Below are 18,728 nucleotides of genomic sequence, written 5' to 3'. Positions count from 1 at the left end.
CGTTAGTTTCTGCTCTCAAAATAGTTGTCCGCTAATTCTGTGCGTGATCACTGATGATGATCATGTTCATTAGTCCTGATATCATTCTCTTGTGTGCTTCACTAATGAGTTTTATATCCAATATTACATTCGGTACAGATATATGTGCTTCCTATGAGTTGAGGGTTGAGCTGAAATTTCTCTCGGCATTGTGCTTGTTTAACTTGTCTCCTAACATTCTCTTTTTCAAATTCCTGCAAAGTTTAAAGATTGTCTTCTGTTTTTCGTTTGTTGAAAATCAGCCTCTATAATTTTATTTCAACAGCTCGGCAATCGGAACTTATATTCACACACCCTTTCATCGTTAATAATCAGTATAGTCTGAAGAATATTAATATTGGACCAAACATTTTAAAAGTTACAGGTAATTGTAGTATAGGGCATAATTAGCTGATAAAAATTTGAAATGGATGAGCATGAAGAAGGGGAGTTAAATGGGATCACTCTTCGGGTTCCCGGCGAAACTTACAAAAACACTTCTCCTAAACCGTACAGAGAATAAAGAACAGAAGGTAGGAATAAAAATGCAATCTTGGTCTCCAAATTGAATTAACTGCAGAGCTCATACACTCACACGCGTGAGACTTGAATAAGAGTGTCACCCTGTGCTAAAGAAATGTGGGGATTAAATGTTTGTTACACAGCCGTTATAACAACGTTGGTTTGAAATTTTGCGTAATTAATTTTACTACAGTCGTTCTGTTACTGATCAGTATCTACATTTAATTAAGGTTCCTGCTCCTCATTAAATTATCCGTTATCGTTTTCCTCAAGTCTTTTTGTGGTGATCGTTTGATTACGGGGGAAACTTAAATGAAGCCAAGGCCCAAAGGAAAACATAATGGTACCCTGCAAGCGGCGAAAGTTTTTGCCAACCGTTCGAGAGAGGTTTCAATTTTTGGGCTTTCAGGTTAGTAATTATATATATATAATATAATAAGGGCAGCTCACTGCAAAATATCGTAAATATTGGTCTGAAATAACGATTTACTTTCAATTAAACTTAAAATTGTACTTTAAACTTTTGTGACACTTAGTTAGGGTTTGCGGCTTGAATTGGATTTCATTTGTGCGCGATCGAATGTTTAAATAGTGCCCCAATTCAATAATGCAACTAGGAAACTTTCTATAATAGATCTTTGTTTATGATGATTGCTAGGTGACCATAATGTATAATGCCCGTGGTTATTTGTCAGCTGGTCACATTCAAGAGGTTTCATTGCAACCACGTCATTGTTGTTTGTCATTTGAGCCTTTTGGCCTGAGTCCATAACGCCATTACAGTGATTACATTTACCCTAATTGAAATGTGCGAGATAAGCTTTATTATCAGTGTTACTGGAGGCACACTATATTTCATTATTTGTGCAAACGTCGTTTTGATTTAAAATATTATTTAATTGAAATAGCAGTGAATTGCAAATTACAGCTATTTTTAATTCATTTGGAAGTTTTAAGTAAAAGTATAAGTTGATCTGATCTTGGCGGGGAGCCCAATGTGAATGAAGTCCTGGGGTAAATACAACAGTTCGGTACTGTCATCAGTTCACGGTTTCAAATCCGGTTACTCTGCGAAAGTTGCAGGTCTCTCAGGTAAATTGAATCCATGAAATTCCCCCTTTTTTTACTTGTTCGCTCCTCTGTAAATTACCCGTAATTCTTAACGCCAGGATTTTCTGTATGTGCCCCCCACAACTAATTATGTTTGATTCATTTACATCTCAAATACTCAGTACAATGTAACTTACCGGTTATTAGAAAAGTTAAGGAGATGAAAGATCTCTCCTGTAAGCTCCCAGCGGGTAACTTGAGCCATCCAATGAAGACAGACTAATTAGAGTACATGTACAATAATGTACATGTACTTATACCAGCATGTATAATGTATATACTATATGTCCATGTTATAATACCCGCAGGGACGTTACAACAGATACTTCGAGGGTATTATCGTATTATAATTTGTATAAATGTTCTGTGTGTACTGTGTGATCTGGTGTATACTGTATAAGGTGCTCGCTCTTTCTTTCTTTTGAAGGTGTTGCGAAATCCTGTGAGATGAGCTTATAGAGCAGCGTATCAATTATCAGCTTAACCTGTTTATTGTTGACCAGTTTAGTTTAGTGATAGTAAACCGTTGCTTGATTGTAAGTTTAGAAGTGCTAAAGCGTACATTCGCTTTCCGTAATGTACGTCCGTTCTGATAGTAACTTGAGCAGTGGGAGCACGGACAGCTCAACTTCATGCTTGCTGGAATCAGGAGCTGCAGCAGCCTATCGTAGATATCTGAAACATGAAGGTAATGTCTAAATGTCTACGAGGCTATTTCAACTCGCGTATAACGGTTAATATTAACACACAAAAACCTCGATCACAATCCCTACCCTAACTGTTACCAATAGTTTAACATAATTTGTATTATGTAAACAGGAGAAAGGTTCAACAGCAGTTTTACAATATTAATAGAACCGACAAGAAAATATTAAATGGGTAATCGTGTTGCTGGTCATTAGAAACGTCAAGGAGATGCTATATCTAGCTCCTGTCAGCTGCCAGGAGGTAACTTGAGCCATCCAATTAAGGCAGACTCATTAGTGTACATGCCAACATGTATACACAATACACACACGAAGCACGTTATATCAATGTTCTGGTATATATAACGTCCTTGCGCATTCCTCTCTTTGTTTTAATTCTCCGTGAGGTTACCTCATATCAGAGTACAGTATAATATCATTTATCAGCTTAAGCTTTTTCGTTGTTGTTGTTGTGCAGTCAGCAGTACCGTTTGTGATAGCTTGATAGTAAGCTGGTGCTTGATTACAGTGCTAAGCGTACATTCTTCTGCAAATCTGCATTAATACGGACCGTGAGAAGAATTTGAGTTATGTATGTACGATCTGATAGTAACTTGAGTAACGATAGTTCATCCTTGCGGGAATCAGAAACAGCCTCTGCGTATCGTAGATTTCTAAATCGTGAAGGTACATAAAATCGATGGGGCTCTGCCTATTTTGCCACATTTCATCTCACGTACGACAGTACCTTAACCGGTACCACTAGTTTAACGTTTGTAAACAGGATTAGGGTTCAATAATAGTTGTGCTGCGTGCAATATTATTAGAACAAACAAAAAAATCAAATTGGTAGTTGCTGGAAAGTTGCTGGAAATATGTCTGAAGAATTATTATTGGTTACATTTTCTGAGATGTGGTTCCTCAGTTGATAAAAATGGTCCACTCATATTGAGTATACTGAACTGAACTCTGAACTTTACTTCTTTTTACAATTATACTGTCTAAAAACTCTGAATGTTATCAACAACTAATGAACTGAACTTATTTCAGCGATCGGGAGGCAGTTTACACTAGATGATATACATCAGATCAAGGACAATGCTGGGGGTATCGACTTTCAGCAGGTATGATAAACTAGCAGAGAAATATTTTTTTCATAGTAGTATAGTGAGCTTACTGCAAGTGAATTTGTTTGACTTTCCCTTTCATTTTACATTTTCTTACTTTCTTACTTAAGGCCTAGCCAAATCTTTGAACGAATTCTCTCTAAGCTTTACGACAAAACTTATTCTAATATGCAAGCCAAGAGATTGTACTTCTAGCAATAAATCAATCATAAATTCCAGGCAGCTCGTGAGGGTAACCTCAAGGTTATAAAACGTTACATATCAAGTGTTCACTTCCGGAGAAAGATAGACAAAGTCTCCAAAGGAGGGAAGAATCCCATAGATACCCCTGATGGAGAGGGGTTCACTGCATTGCACTATGCAGCAAGGTACAACAACGTTGATGTTATGGAGCTGCTTATTGAGCATGGAGCAGGTGAGATCTTTACTTTTAGGAGCTCTTTTCCTGATCGGCAAACTTGTCCTAGAATCGTGAGTTTTGGCCTCTTTGAGTACCGGCGTCTACGTACTAATCTATTATATTATGTATGCTTGGTATCTTCAGATTGATCTCACTTCTAGAGATATTATAAAATGTCCTTCCAGATGTTAATGTAAAGGACGAGGATGGACAGACACCTTTACATCACGCAACTAGATACGCCCCAAAGGGTACAGCACTGAACCCAGCTCAAATGGCTTACGTTCCTATGAGACCTGATGTTAACCGTAAAGATGAAACGAGGGAAGAGGAAGATGATGATGACGAGCCGAGTAAGGATGATGACGTAGAAGAGGCAGAGGAAATAGCAAATGGGGATGAAGAAATTTTGCAGGTCTAAAGATATCATTGAGAGTTGAATATTCATGATTCATAGTTATAGTTTATTCCACCCCATTAGATCCGGTGGGTCTTATGCATCTTAATTTGAATTGAGAGTACTTAATCTGAATCTCAGCTGAACCCTCTGATTCACAATTAACGTTCATTCACAGTTAGAAGCTAGAACAATTGAACTTCAGGACATAGAGGCGGTCCAACAGGAAGTCATCAAAAAGATAACGTCGGAGGATGCCGCAGTTTCTGCTATAAAGAAGTTTCTCCACAGGAAGGACACTCAGCGGATTAAGACAGGTTATTATAATTAGTTATAATTAAGACAGGTTAGTTATAATTGTTTAAATTCAAGGTAAAAGCTTCAAAGGATGAAGAAAAATTCTAAAGGTTCCTAACAAGTTCCAACCTAATATGTAAACCTACGTGGTATCCTCCTATTATATATGTAGCCCTTATCTAAAATAATAACAAATTCAGTGGAAGAAGAGATCGCAGAGGAAGAAGGAAGTCCACCTATTAGGTCCCTGGCAGAGAACGGAGCTGATGTTAATGCTCAAGATGACTACGGACTGACTGCTCTTCACTGTGCTGCTGATAGGGGTAACTACCCCGCAGTTCTGGAGCTGCTCAAGATAAACAATGTTCAAGTCAATCTTAGAGGTATGTACTTATGTACAATGTTCAAGTCAATTTGAGAGGTATGTATTTTCTGAACTGATATTATCCGAGAACTGAATTATACAGATCCTTCTTAGGTCTTATTTTTGATGTTTTGATAGCAGAACGGGAATTGACCTGTGTCCTCGTCTCGTAAGATAAACACTTGTTAAACATAGCTACATCTCAGACAAACAAGGTGAGACAGCCCTACACATGGCAATTCTATACGAAGACATACCCTGTATCAAGAAACTGATGTTCAACAAAGAGCACCCTTGCAATCCCCGGGTCTACTCCTTGGAGAACATGTCCCCTCTTCACCTGGCTTGTAGAGAAGCCGACCTGGAGATCGTAGAGCTGGTGTACAGTCGTATCAAATCTTTGGAGCTAAAAGAGAGTATAGACAGCATCATGAGTGAGATAATGACGAGAGCAGGCAGTTCAATTCACTCTGTATGTTGATCGGTGTAAAGACTGTGTCCACATACCCTAAACATGTGTCATCTTTGATGAAGCAACTTCATAAGAAGGCCAAGGAAATGGATCCATTAAACTACAGGTTTGTCAAGACGATAATTGACAAGAAAGTTCAAGAAAGCAATGGGAGAGACTGACCTAAAGATGAAGGGACATCTTGACAAAGCAGGAGAGGAGAAGTTCACATGTCTTCATCTAGCTTGTAAAGACGGAAGGGTTGACGTGGTAGAGTTCATTCTGAACAACAGAGCTGATCAGAATCTCAGGACGATGGAGCGGGAGACAGCTTTGCATATATCCGCACACAAGGGTCACACAGAGGTGGTCAAGATGCTGGTGGATGCTGGGTGTCCGTTGGAGGCTAAGAACATAGCTGGAGAAACTGCTATGCACGAGGCGGCTAAAGCTGATCAGACTGAAGTTATTCAATATCTGTCTGACAAGTAAGTGATGTTTGGAGCGTTATTTGTTACTACAAATCTGAACTAAGTATTGAATGTATTTCAACATGCTATATGTTCTGGAGGTTTGAACTCGGGGAACAATCTTTATTTTAGATATTTTGTCGAACTTCTGCGGGAAACTACACATTCTGAAAGATTAAGATAACCAAATATTCCCTTCAGAGGAGCGAACATAAACGCAGCAGACAGGGACGGTTCGACACCCTTCATCACTGCTGCGGCCTGGGGTCATCCTAACTCAATAACCCTCCTACTGGACCTAGGAGCTGATTCCACTGCTCGGGACAAACGGGAAAACAGTGCAGTGTTTGCTTCGATTAGGGAGAACCAGCCAAGCGTTTTGAAGATCATTCTGGAAGCTGGCGGAGAGAGACTGATAGACAGTGAGCTTGACAAGTGAGTGAGAATGTAAAACATACATTTTCGAAATTAGAGATTTCATTAAAACATGGAATTAATGTTTCATTTTTTGACAGGAATATCTTATTAGAAATCAAGATAACATGTCTTTGAAATTGATATGCTACTGTATACTTTAAATTCATTATTTTTAGACTGTCCTAAAACCAAGTCTAATACAGGTTCCAAAACACCCCTCTACATTTTGCCGCCGAGCTTGGTCACCTCGGATGTCTGAGAGAGCTACTGGAGTTTAAGTTCGAGATAAATGCTCAGAACGAGGATGATAAGTGTCCGCTTCATCTCGCAGCTGAGAAAGGAAAGCTGAAATGTGTGCAGGAACTTGTCAAGGCGGACAAGGCCACGGTAATTTGAGTGATGATGACTATCGTCTGTTAATTAGCGTCGATTCGTATTCTTAAAAAAGAACGCTATTGAAATTGTTGGATTTCTGGAACAGCTGTACAGTGTACCACTTACCAGTACTGCCTATTGCAGCTAAAAATCGTGCTATACTTATTACAGTTTAGGCGCACAATGCCCAAGTAAAAAACTTTTAAAGCTGATATTTCCCAGCTGGAAGACAAGGACGACTACGGGAACCATCCCTTACATTACTCTGCTCTGAACGGCCACGTGGACACGACCATTTACCTCTGTGACATGGGAGCTGAGGTTGGGGCCCGCAACCAACTTGGGTGGACCCCCATGGATTGTGCTGCCTCCAGGGGTAACTCCAAGGTCATGGCTGCTCTGTTGGATGCTGATGCTGAGATTGATCCTATTGACAAGGCAAAGTTGACCCCTCTTCATCTCGCAGCTAAGAACGGTTAGTTTTAGAAGGTGTAGTGAGCTCTACTCTATCATGATTATATTTACGATATGCAATGCAATGACTTAAATAACGAAGTTTATGTTTCACAATTTTGTTACTGAAATCAATCAAAAACTTTTATTTTTCAGGTCATGTTGATGCGGTCCTTTTCCTCCTGAATAACGATGCTAATATCGGTCTGGTAGACGTAAACGATATGAATGCTCTAGAGCTGGCAATATTGGCAAACAATAGAGAAGTAGCTGAATCTATCATCAAGTAAGATAGACAATTTTGTCTCTAATCTTCATAAATATATTTGAGTTTTGTTTGTCTCATTTTATCAATCTTTAATCTGAGGTCAGCCACTCGACTTGTATTAATCATTTTAATGAAGAGATAATCGTTCAACTTTCAGTCACCAAGATGAATGGGGAAGGCCCTCATGGCCAAAAGCGCTGACAAACGCCCAAATGAACGGGGACACTCCAATGAAGAAACTGATAAGGTTCATGCCAGAGGTTGCGGAGTTAGTGCTGAATAAGTGCACCGACATGACCAATAACCCGTCGGAGATGACTACTGACAACGTTAACTACGAGGTACACAAACAGTTAACTGTAAACTGAGAGATGCTTTCTTCAAATTCTGATTCCAGCGTACGTTTATTTCTGATGTGGCCCCTCAGAAACACACTTGTAACTATGTAACCTAAGGTGCAATTCAACTACAAGTACATCACGGACAAAGAAATAGAGATGACAAGATCCGAAGACAATAAAAGTATCACCTCATCGGACCTTAACGATGAGTCAGAAGCGGAGTCTAAAATCGTTAATGCTCAAGATGCGACCTCCTACCATATAAACCCTCTCAATCTCATGGTTTGTGAATCATTCATCATTAAATTAATTATCATTATTTTTTATTGAAATTTTAATATTCACAGGAACTTTTATAAATCTTTCCTTATTACAACAAGGTACAACTTTTGATGGATTTATTTGTCTGTTTGACTAAGTGATGCAGATTCGTTCTAGATAAAACTCTAATTAAGAAGTATTTACAGTGTTACCTTTTCTAGATTATCTGTACCTCACATACCTCACATGAGTCTATCTCTCTCTCAGATAAAAAACAAAAGAAGCGAGCTCCTGAGTCACCCCCTTGTCACTAGTCTAGTGTTCTGTAAGTGGACTGCTTATGGCAGACACTTCTACTATGGCAACCTCTTCCTCTACGCACTCTACCTTGTTTTTCTAACTGTGTACACCTTGACTCAAATACCTCCATACTATCCCAAACTTATAGAGGATGATGGTTCGGGTTCCGACCCAAAATATGATAAGACAGCCAACGTTTATTTCGCGGGAAATTCGGAGATTCCGGAGACGAATAAGAAGTCAGTGTGGGTGTTCATATCGGGACTTATAACCATAGTCAGCAGTGTTATCAGACTTATAATAGAATTTCTACAGCTGGTGTATCAGAGGCACAAATATATCTCTATTCAGAACTTTGTCGAGTTGGCTCTCTTTGCGCTGTCAATCTTTTTTACTGTTAATGTGTTTTATCCTGAGAAGATTATCAGTGAAACAGAATGGCAGATCGGTGTGTTTTGTTTGCTCGTCGCGTGGATGAACTTCATGATGTTCCTAAGAAAGGTGAGATTTAGGGTTTGAAACTTTTGTTGGGGTGGGATCCATATTATGCGAAAATTAATAAAATAATCTCTGACAATTCCATGGTACTTTGGAATCTGGATCCATTATATCCTTAGGCCCTAACTAACAGATCCTTTATCAGTTCCAGGCATAGGAATATACATTGTCATGTTTGTAGAAGTGCTGCAGACTTTCTTGAAGATCATGGTCGTTCTGATCCTCTTTATAGTTGCATTTGGACTTACCTTCAACATGGTTATGGTTCAGGTAACTGATTAATTAATTAATTAATTTGAATATGCTACGGAGGTCTTATCTAACACTGACATTTGATACGGTCTGTGCTCATAGTTCACTGACTCAGCCAACTCTAGGAAGGGAGAAAACTTAATCATGTTGAAATAAAACATCCACCATTCATGGCTCATGCCGAGTTCTGAAGTCATAATGCAAAATATTTCAGTTTCCCTCATACAGCAACCCGGGTTACTCCATTATGCGAACGTTTGTGATGATGACCGGAGAGATGGAATACGACAACTATATGGCACCTCAGAGCCTAAACGAAGAGAATCCTCTCTACTATCCTGAATCTACGATAATAATGTTTGTGCTGTTCGTGATTGTGGTCCCCATTGTCTTCATGAACTTACTGGTGAGTTTAAACCTGGGGTTGTTCTAGATAAGTCACGATGTAAACGTTAATACGTGCTTGTTGGAGTGGATAGTGTTACTGAGACCATTTCAATTTCTAATTTATTCGTGATCAATAACTAACATTTCAACAAGTAATAAAATTCACGTGGATATGGTGAATAAGTTGTATCATTAAGGTTGGTTTAGCTGTTGACGATATAAAAGCAGTCTACGACCAAGCTGAGTTACAAAGAGCTATCATGAAAATACAGCTTATTTTCCAGGTATGGTAATTAATTAATCAATTTATTAATTTCCAGGTACGGTAATCGATTAATTATGAAAGAAATTCCGATTTTTGTTCCAAATAAGTTTAGCTCCATTCACCTAAATCATAAATTGCACAGCAATGTCGGTTTTGTGTTAACAAATTAGCTCAGTTCTGTTCCCCCTAGGTGGAGGCCCTGCTACCTGCGTCCTATCTAGAGAAGACAAACCAAAGTAAAGTTACATTCTATCCCAACTCAAGGGCAAGAGTTCTCGGGTCTAAGTTGCTGGCTAAATATTTCGGACCTCATAGATTACCGTTTAATGGTCCGGAGCTTTGTGTAAGAGTACAAGCTGGATCAGGGGTGGATTCTATAAGAGCAGGAGATCAGATTAGGATGAAGAAGATGAAAGTTCAACTAAATGAGGTTTGTTAATAATATGATTAATAATGTTTTGTTAATAAAATAACATTTATTAAGCGACCCGTGAACCAATCCTTAAACGCGATTGTAATGAAGTTAAGGGTATTTGCTGCATTGAAAAAAAATGTCACTTGTCCCATAACCGTAAATTCTCCCAGATTTCTAAACAGAACAAACAGATGCTAATGTTGATGAAAAGACTGCTCCTGAGGACACGGTCTGACGACACTGATTCTGTTATTTCCTCGGAACTTAACCATATTTTATTAGACGATGTTGATCTAGAGACACATGAGGACAACTAAATATGTCAGACTGTGGGTCTGTCCTCTTCTGGACTTGTCACGTGGAAGATCACTTGTGCGTGTCACGTGTTTAGATCAACAGTGCATCGCCAGATACTATGCAGTAAAATATTACTATTTTAATGTGTGGGAACTGATTAAATGATTGATGGTGACAATATTTTTAACGTACAGTTTTAGAGTGGAGTTTATTATTATAGTTGTTTGAATTTTATAGTTTTGCATTTACTTTTTAAAATACATTTTTAATTATTTTAGTATAGTTGTATATAACAAATGTTTGTAGCCTATAAACCAAGGTGAGTAAAATGAAGAATTTGTATATTTTCTTGCGAGCTATTCATTCCACCGGGCCACCCATAAAGATGAATTGCATTCGCAGATGTCGCGAACAGTACTTCGTGTGTTACAGGCCACTCGAAGCTAATTATACGATTCACAGAATTTTTCTTCTTATAGAATGGATATCTTAATGAAGTTAAAACAGTTATAAACGATATCAGTTGGTTGAGATAAAAATCGGTAAAAACTTCTACACAAGAGTACAGAAATGATTATATAAACTGTTTATCAATTAATGATGATAACACTGAACGAGTCCCTTACTTAAAAATGAAAATTACGACAACAATTTTGTACAAAAATAAAACATAAAACTGGTTGAAAGAAAGTAAAAATAATTTACAGCCTACAGAGGGCGGAGCACATCCACATATAATTATAAACACACTAAAATAATTAATTTACATTAAACTATCACGAGGCACAATCAAGTACCAGTTCCATATGGTCCTGTGTAAATAAAATATTGATTGCGTAGAAAGGTTAAATATCTGAGTTTAGTCGTTGAGCCGTTTAAATAACGATGGTTTTGATTACTTTTACTATGTAACAGGACAGTTTATCTTCACTAAATTTTAATATGCCTCTGTATCCTTCAGATGGATTCTGGTCAAGTCTGGATAAGTTTAGTAGCCCTCTATAGAGTAACCCTCCATATCCTTTTGATGGAGTCGGGACAAGAAAGGGGAGGGGCTGCTCAACAGTGACTGGTAAATGGAGTGGTCATTACTCAGGATATAATCTATACGCTCAACCGGCACGCTTGCCTCTGCTAAGCAAACCGTACTGGAACCCTGAAATATGCACATTTTTATTATACTTAATTATAGATAATTATGCTTAATTATAATTAATTATAGATATCAATTGAGCGGAAAATATTTGTATAATCATGGATCAGCATGCTAGATACATATTTGGAAACTGTTTTGGCGTTTCGCAACTTTAAACTTAACAAACAGTCCACTTAAACGAATGGCCATTGTAACATCACGTGAGCACTTGTCACACCACATACATCAGACTGTTACATTTTTAACCAGAAACCATTTCATAACAAGTTGAACTTTATCACTTTGTAAACTTCTTGCCGTGTTTCACAGATAAATTAAATGTTTAAAAAAATTCTACTCCTCAAATCAAAAACTCTCCAATTCATCTCCACACCCACGGTGCTTTTAACCCGACTGACACACAACTCACACAACTCACACTGATCACACTAATCACACTAATCACACTTTCGGTCGCATCTCTTACTAGCTGTGTAGTCTACTCCCGAACCCTGGGGGGCATAGACGATAGATTTATCGGAGGTTGACAATTTATTTGATGCACAAATATGTACCTAAATAGTTAATTCCCCCATAATTGCGTAACATTTAAATAAGCAAAATTCCTCCTGGCTCTTGAAGTTTTAGCCTTTGTTTAATTTTATGAGTTTCATGCCAACATAGAAAGCAACAAATAAGATTGATATTTAAAAAGCTTGAGCAGTATCCCAACCCAGCTAATCCTTACTTTGGATTATAAAGCCAACTCAACGAGTAACCAATCTAAATGCCCATTAATATCTTAAACTTAAGCATGCATAGACCGTATGATTTAGGAAGATTTAAAGCCATTTCAGCTTTCAAGTTGGAGTGAGAAAGCTCCGGGTCATGCGGGGACACAATACCCAATACATGCAACACATGCTAAACTATAACGTACACTCTTGAACATATCGCCTATTAGCAATGCTTTCCATGGATTGTAGCAGAGGGTCCAAATCTTCGCTTTTACTGAAGCTTTTACTATATCCTGTTGCAGGACTATAGCTTAACGAGCCCTAGCGAGGTTAATACCAGTTGGGTCATTATTCGTCTCGGTACAAATGGAGAGCATTTTGATAAAGAGGAAAAGCAGTTTTAGGATTACGATTATAGTCACAATATATAATTTTTTCTTTTCTGTTTCGAAAAAGAGAGCACCTAAAATATATAATCAACACAGACACTCACATAATTTGGTCTGTAAGGAGGTGGGTAGGAGGTGTCTGTTATGAGATGATCATTCTCATCTGCATCTGGAGTCATCGTTATGTTCTTGTCAAGTATACACTCGACCTTCAACCACTCCTAAAGCGTTGCTATCGTTATGTTTTTGTCAAGAATGCTGAGAATGCAGTCAACTATGATATTGGCATGGCTATTCGTTATTACATACGAAATATGAATACCTAAAAGTAAAAGAACGAACCTCGACTCTATCAGCGTAGGGTTTGAGCTGGTTGATAACGATCCACACTAGAAATACACTTATACATGTTACCAAGCAATACATAGACATGTTCCACCTGGGTTTAAATGGAGAGTCAGGTTCAGGTAGACGCATCATTTGAACATTGAACGGGAGTATCGTATGTTATTCTAGTGAAAACTTGCAGTGAAACAGTGATGTAATGTGGTGAAATACAGCGGTTTTAAACGAGCCAACATTGATGCAAATGTAAAACAAAATACACAAAGAGCAGCACTCAGCACTCAGCAGTCATTATTTACCGCAGTTATTTGAAATAAAATCAGTTATCTACAGCGATTATCTTCTAATCAAAACGTGATGGAACATCATTGATCATTTCGGCAAATTTCTCTGCATTGATTTGTTGTAGTGAAATTAGTTAAATTAAAAGTGTAAAGAATATGATAATAGCTCATGCCTCATATCAATTTTTATTGAATTAAACTCAAAAAATATTATGCGACATGCTGCTAGAGTCTACTTTAAGTTTTATATTCATTTCCTCGACAGAATCATTCCATAAACAAGCAGTCAGACCAATGCATAAATATCACAGCCTCTACCGGCTGTAGGACTATTGAGCGGAGGACTGTTGAGCGTAGGACTGTAGGTCGGTGAAGGTCGGAAGTAGGACTGTAGAGCGGTGTCAAATCGCCAGGGTAGGACTCTAGAGCGGCCGCCCTTATAGATCTCACAACATGAGGACTTTAGAGCGGTACGATCCTAAAATGAGGACTGTAGAGCGGTGGACTGTTGAGCGGTGGACTGTAGGCCGGTGAAGGTCGGAAGTAGGACTGTAGAGCGGCCCTCCCTTATAGATCCCATAACATGAGGACTCTAGAGCGGTACCCTCCTATAACATGAGGACTCTATAGCGGTTGAAAATTTGAAGATTGAACACTCAACGAAGCTAAGTTATACATTGTAACTCGTGATTGATTATGGTCATGACATTCTAGGATGATAACTTTATTAAAGAGTCATGGACTATGGAGTTAATGAACATTTTCATTTACTTATTATATATATTTCATTACTAATATTATAGTGTAACTTAATTTAAGATTATTGGTCGGTCTCAACGTCTTCCAAATGATTGATTGAAATATTCACCTGCTACTCAAAAATGTAAAACGTGTCTTCGTTATTTTAGTGAACTGTTCGTATCAATGTGATTTCGCTAAGCAGAGTACCGATCAAGTTCGTGCAGATCATTTAGGAATGAGGATCGCATCGCGTGACGCTTTAGCGCCTACTAAGAATATCTCATGTTCATCAATCTGGTGACGGGACTGATTCAGATCAGATCCCATCGCAGTGCGATATCTTGTTAGGATTTCGAAGGTATGGTATAAATATCACGGAGTATCCAGTTTTCGTATATCAAATTCGATTCCTACTCCTCTTCTACAACTACCTACAATATGCAGAGTGTTAACAGTCTTTCTCCTCCTGAGAAGCCCATCTTCATCGAATCCCTCAACGGAGAATCAAGGCTCGTGTACGACTAGCCCACCTAGTTGAAGTAAACGATGATCAGGACCTCGTCTCACACCTGGACATGCTGCGAAATGTGATGGCTGAGGAGTGAAATGTTATTTTGATATTTGTTAACTATAGTATTGATTTTTCGTAATTGTTTGTAATATAAATAAGTTTTATCGATTTTATCATCCTTATATCACGTGTGTTATTGATTACGAGTTTAAAAACCATAATTTTATTCAATGTTCAAATTTTTTGGAAGACGTTGAGACCGACCAATAATCTTAAATAAAGATACACTATAATATTAGTAATGAGATATTCATAATGAAAATGTTCATTAACTCCATGACTCTTTAATAAAGTTATCATCCTAGAATGTCATGACCATAATCAATCACGAGTTACAATGCTTCGTTGAGTGTTCAATCTTCAAATTTTCAATCTTCAAATTTTCAATCTTCAAATTTTCAACCGCTATAGAGTCCTCATGTTATATCATAAGGGAGGGCCGCTCTACAGTCCTACTTCCGACCTTCACCGGCCTACAGTCCACCGCTCAACAGTCTACCGCTCTACAGTCCTCATTATAGGATCGTACCGCTCTAAAGTCCTCATGTTGTGAGATCTATAAGGGCGGCCGCTCTAGAGTCCTACCCTGGCGATTTGACACCGCTCTACAGTCCTACTTCCGACCTTCACCTACCTACAGTCCTACGCTCAACAGTCCACCGCTCAATAGTTCTGCTCCCCCTCTACCGATTCTCAAACAATGAATGATATCTCAAAGACAGTGATAGATAATGTGTGCCTGGGTAACTTATGAAATAATAATGAGAAACTTGAGCTACATAATGCTCGTGGACATTGGTGGGTGGGTTGAGAAGTTATCATTAGCATAAGAGAAGTTGATTTTTATGAACGAGAACATGGATAAAATAATTCTTGTTGGATGACATTAACACACATAAACAGCATAACTGATTGGATTTTCAACATTTTTCAAACAGAATTTATCAAACTGACAGTAATTTCAAGATTCTGATGAAATTTCGACACGTCATTCAGCATGACACTGTACTTACAGGAACGGCTTGCAAAGTATGTCAGTTATTCCTTTGTAATCCTGAACAAAACTTTTCAAAATCTGTATCAGCATGAAAAAGGGGGTGTTATTTCTATATTGAAGATGAATTTGACAATCTACATTGCCAAAGCAAAATGGTCGGCAATTGCATTATTGTCAATCATCACTCATCATCAATGATTAACGGGGATTTATATGTATACATATGCATGAAGTAAGCAGTAATGTGCTTAAAAATCAATCTCGTTCTAACGACAAATGAAAGTATATAAAATATGTGATCCAGCACCTCTTCGTTCTGGAAACACACACAATATACAGTAATGATTTCCTAAAATATGTACCTACAAATCAGCAGCGCCATCATAATACAAAGGTATGTGTATTTGTTAGGATATCATCAAAATATGAAGTTTAAAATATTTGCCGATAAAGTTCTTAAAACGCGCTAATGCACAGAATCATCTCATAAATCAAGAGGCTTGCATATAATGAACATATTGACACGGGTGCAGAGTTGAGTCTGTACGGAACCTAGTAGTTTCAGATCCTTGTTTAACTTGCCGTACAGCAAGGTCATCCACTACTTTATCATGACCCTATGTCATCAATAGAACAAATGAAATTATTCATAATTCTTGGATTAACCATGATTACCACTCGGGCGTCTAAAGAACATTAACTATTTGATTGGCTGATAACTTATAAACAAATGTGTACCTTGGTTAGCTGCTGGCATGCCATGATGTGTTGAATATTGTTCATATCGCTCGTTAGATCTATCAACGTGTCTTTTACTTGAGGCGGAACCTGTGAGAGAATTGAAACATTTACATCGTTATCATAGGGATAATTTTGGCCCAATTTACAGTATAAATTATCTTTAGATTTGTAGAAATTGAATGATTTTAAATTGTAAGAAAACCCATTAGGTTATATTACCAACTGAACAGGCCCCGGAATGTGGTCGAGAAAACTGAGGAGACCACTGACGAGATCTAGCGATTTTAGTCCCGTGCTACCATCCTGCAATAAGAAATAAACTTAAAGTCATCCTAACACCGTGATAGCATCGCTGTATTGCATAATCATGCATAATACTGTTAAACCTTTACTATAGGCAGCAGGAGCGTGTACCACATTTTGGTAGAAATCCCCGCTTATAACAGAGATATGTGAGCTTTAGAGGGAATAAAATGGTCTAATCATCCACTGATGGTCAGATGTTTCACATTAACTACATAATAAGCATATTTATCCATGATTTTATGAATATGCTCACCTCCTTGCAGCGTAAGAAAAGTTTCACAACATCCTCAGCCAATTCTTCCACATCAATAATGTATCTCATAAACTCTGTGTGTTCAACACATATATCAGCAGATGCCTGAGATAAGAGTTTATTATCTTTCTTGAAAACTGATAGCAACAATGATCAAAATGCCATCCAGCGTGGTTCAGTCGGCGGTTTGTGTACACACTCCGCGCGGTTAATTGGATTTAGCCACGTTTCGATTTAAGCTTACATTACATAAAGTTGATTCGAAGTTCGCGCGCTACGTATATCTCATACTATTCTTCTGATATTTGCGTTCCTGGTAAAAAATAATGATTTCTTAGAAGTGCATGCGATCACATGAGCCATCATCAAGTAGTCTGAGAGTCTGAGATTTAGAAAACCGCTCATTAGATCTGCGGGATCTCATCAAGGATAGTTAGCAAGCAGGGGAGCCATCGCCTAAAGTAGGAAAATATGGAGTAAACCATTGCACGTTAACTGCTAATCATTTGACACTGCCAGGAGCCTTAACAAATGCAGGTATACTAGTATAAATAACAACCAAACCACTGCCAAATTATCAAACAGCTTCTTTCAATCAGTTACTCAGTATCAACTAACAACAACAACCTTCAATACAAGTTCCTAGCCTCCTTCTTAAATCCCTAAACCACTTCCACTTCCTAACTGCTAATCCCCACTTCCATCCCACTTCCACCCCTGCTAACTTACACCGGAAATGTCAACTACCATGTCCAATGACACCTTCGTTCAATACACTCAGAGACTGGGTTACCCGGAACGTTTGGCGCAGCTAGCTGTATCCAGACTCGGCCACAATGCCGGAACTAATGAACTTCTCACTGCTGTAATGGCGGACGCAAAGAGATACAACATCAGACCTACAGGATCTTACCAGCCTAAATACCTTCTCTCACAGGACTCCTACAGACTCAGAGATGGCAGCTCTAAGAAACCACAGTGGGTTAATTTCAAGAGAGATTGATCTGTGGAAACGAGAATTTTCTACTCAGAAAATTTGATACTGCTCTAGAGAAATGTTGGATCAGATGAGGCCCATTTTCGTGTCTTAATTGAATGAACTTTTTACTGCTTTAATAATTGTTGTTATTTGATATTAAATAGATTTTCACCAAACTCATTAAGAATAACGTGTTGAATTGACTGGTTTGTTTGTGTTTAACGATAAAGTGCGAAGAAATAACAGTAAACAGTAAACACCTACCACAGCCCCAGATAGATAAATGCCGATAGATGCAGACAAGAAAAACATACAGAGGGTTAGCATCACCAATGAGCTGAAAAGATATTAATTAGCATATTATAAGTAAGATTTAAGTAATGACTAGTGAAAACATTAAAAATAGACGTAAAGTTGGTACGGAATGTTTTTATTCAAATTTCTACGATCGTTTTAGCCTCTCATATCACTCATGAGAAAAGGTCACGGTGAGTTAGGATCACATAGGGTACGAGGTTAAAATTCTCACTATTTCGGTGTGGCCTAGAAATTTAATTTAACTCTTTGCATTCGATTAAGGTTAGCTGTCTTAGTATTATCTATAGTCTCATTATGTATAGTCTCATTATATGGGTGTGGCCAGGTCATCAAATACCACTTTTCTGAATTCGATTAAAGTTAGCTGTAGTAGTTTTCGCTGTAGTTTTACTATTTCAGTGTGGCCAAGTCATCAAATACCACTTTTCTGAATTTTATTTCTGTTGGTTTTTAAAGGTTGTATCAACACTGTACCCATAGCTCGCAGGGTAACGTGATTCAAGCGATGCCAATCGAACCATTAATCAAGAAGGTTTGTGACTCACCAATCTTCTTGATTAA

The 18,728-nt window shown here is 38.0% G+C and overlaps 2 protein-coding genes across 7 annotated transcripts in view; one reads left to right on the top strand and one right to left on the bottom strand.

The window, feature by feature from the left end:
- The first annotated feature begins 2,725 nt into the window (after positions 1 to 2,725).
- Positions 2,726 to 10,898, top strand: LOC134813195 (transient receptor potential cation channel subfamily A member 1-like). The gene is made up of 20 exons (XM_063820882.1): positions 2,726 to 3,023; positions 3,387 to 3,460; positions 3,683 to 3,878; positions 4,049 to 4,278; positions 4,439 to 4,577; positions 4,758 to 4,940; positions 5,128 to 5,393; positions 5,517 to 5,860; positions 6,044 to 6,277; positions 6,463 to 6,646; positions 6,857 to 7,109; positions 7,244 to 7,373; positions 7,513 to 7,696; positions 7,811 to 7,978; positions 8,225 to 8,753; positions 8,901 to 9,025; positions 9,222 to 9,413; positions 9,592 to 9,678; positions 9,850 to 10,089; positions 10,245 to 10,898. The coding sequence occupies exons 1-20, from the start codon at positions 2,927 to 2,929 to the stop codon at positions 10,389 to 10,391; spliced, it is 4,002 nt and encodes a 1,333-aa protein (XP_063676952.1). The 5' UTR covers positions 2,726 to 2,926; the 3' UTR covers positions 10,392 to 10,898.
- The window catches only part of LOC134813483 (uncharacterized), a 20,445-nt gene continuing 12,608 nt past the window's right edge, over positions 10,892 to 18,728 (bottom strand). For 2 of the 6 annotated variants that reach the window (XM_063821282.1, XM_063821286.1), the window contains 8 exons: positions 18,114 to 18,186; positions 16,871 to 16,975; positions 16,531 to 16,614; positions 16,309 to 16,398; positions 15,587 to 15,627; positions 12,975 to 13,071; positions 12,737 to 12,853; positions 10,892 to 11,527 (listed from right to left, as the gene is read on the bottom strand). In XM_063821282.1, the coding sequence (XP_063677352.1) occupies positions 11,360 to 11,527; positions 12,737 to 12,853; positions 12,975 to 13,071; positions 15,587 to 15,627; positions 16,309 to 16,398; positions 16,531 to 16,614; positions 16,871 to 16,975; positions 18,114 to 18,186 (775 nt within the window). In that variant the 3' untranslated portion in view covers positions 10,892 to 11,359. Of the gene's footprint in view, positions 11,528 to 12,446; positions 12,565 to 12,736; positions 12,854 to 12,974; positions 13,072 to 15,586; positions 15,649 to 16,308; positions 16,399 to 16,530; positions 16,615 to 16,870; positions 16,976 to 18,113; positions 18,187 to 18,728 lie in introns of all 6 variants that reach the window. The other 4 variants (XM_063821284.1, XM_063821281.1, XM_063821287.1 and 1 more) reach the window with 4 other exon arrangements.

This window comes from Bolinopsis microptera, chromosome 3, assembly GCF_026151205.1.
Source record: "Bolinopsis microptera isolate Bmic1 chromosome 3, MBARI_Bmic_1.0, whole genome shotgun sequence".
Classification (NCBI taxonomy): Eukaryota; Metazoa; Ctenophora; class Tentaculata; order Lobata; family Bolinopsidae; genus Bolinopsis; species Bolinopsis microptera.
Note: the sequence above shows the minus strand (reverse complement) of the source record. Positions and strands in the feature narration are given on the sequence as shown.

Coding starts and splice junctions, on each gene's coding strand:
- LOC134813195 (XM_063820882.1), top strand. CDS start 2,927: ATGTATGTACGATCTGATAGTAACTTGAGTAACGATAGTTCATCCTTG. Junction 5,394..5,516: donor CAGGCAGTTCAATTCACTCT/GTATGTTGATCG, acceptor TCAAGACGATAA/TTGACAAGAAAGTTCAAGAA. Junction 7,374..7,512: donor GTAGCTGAATCTATCATCAA/GTAAGATAGACA, acceptor TTCAACTTTCAG/TCACCAAGATGAATGGGGAA.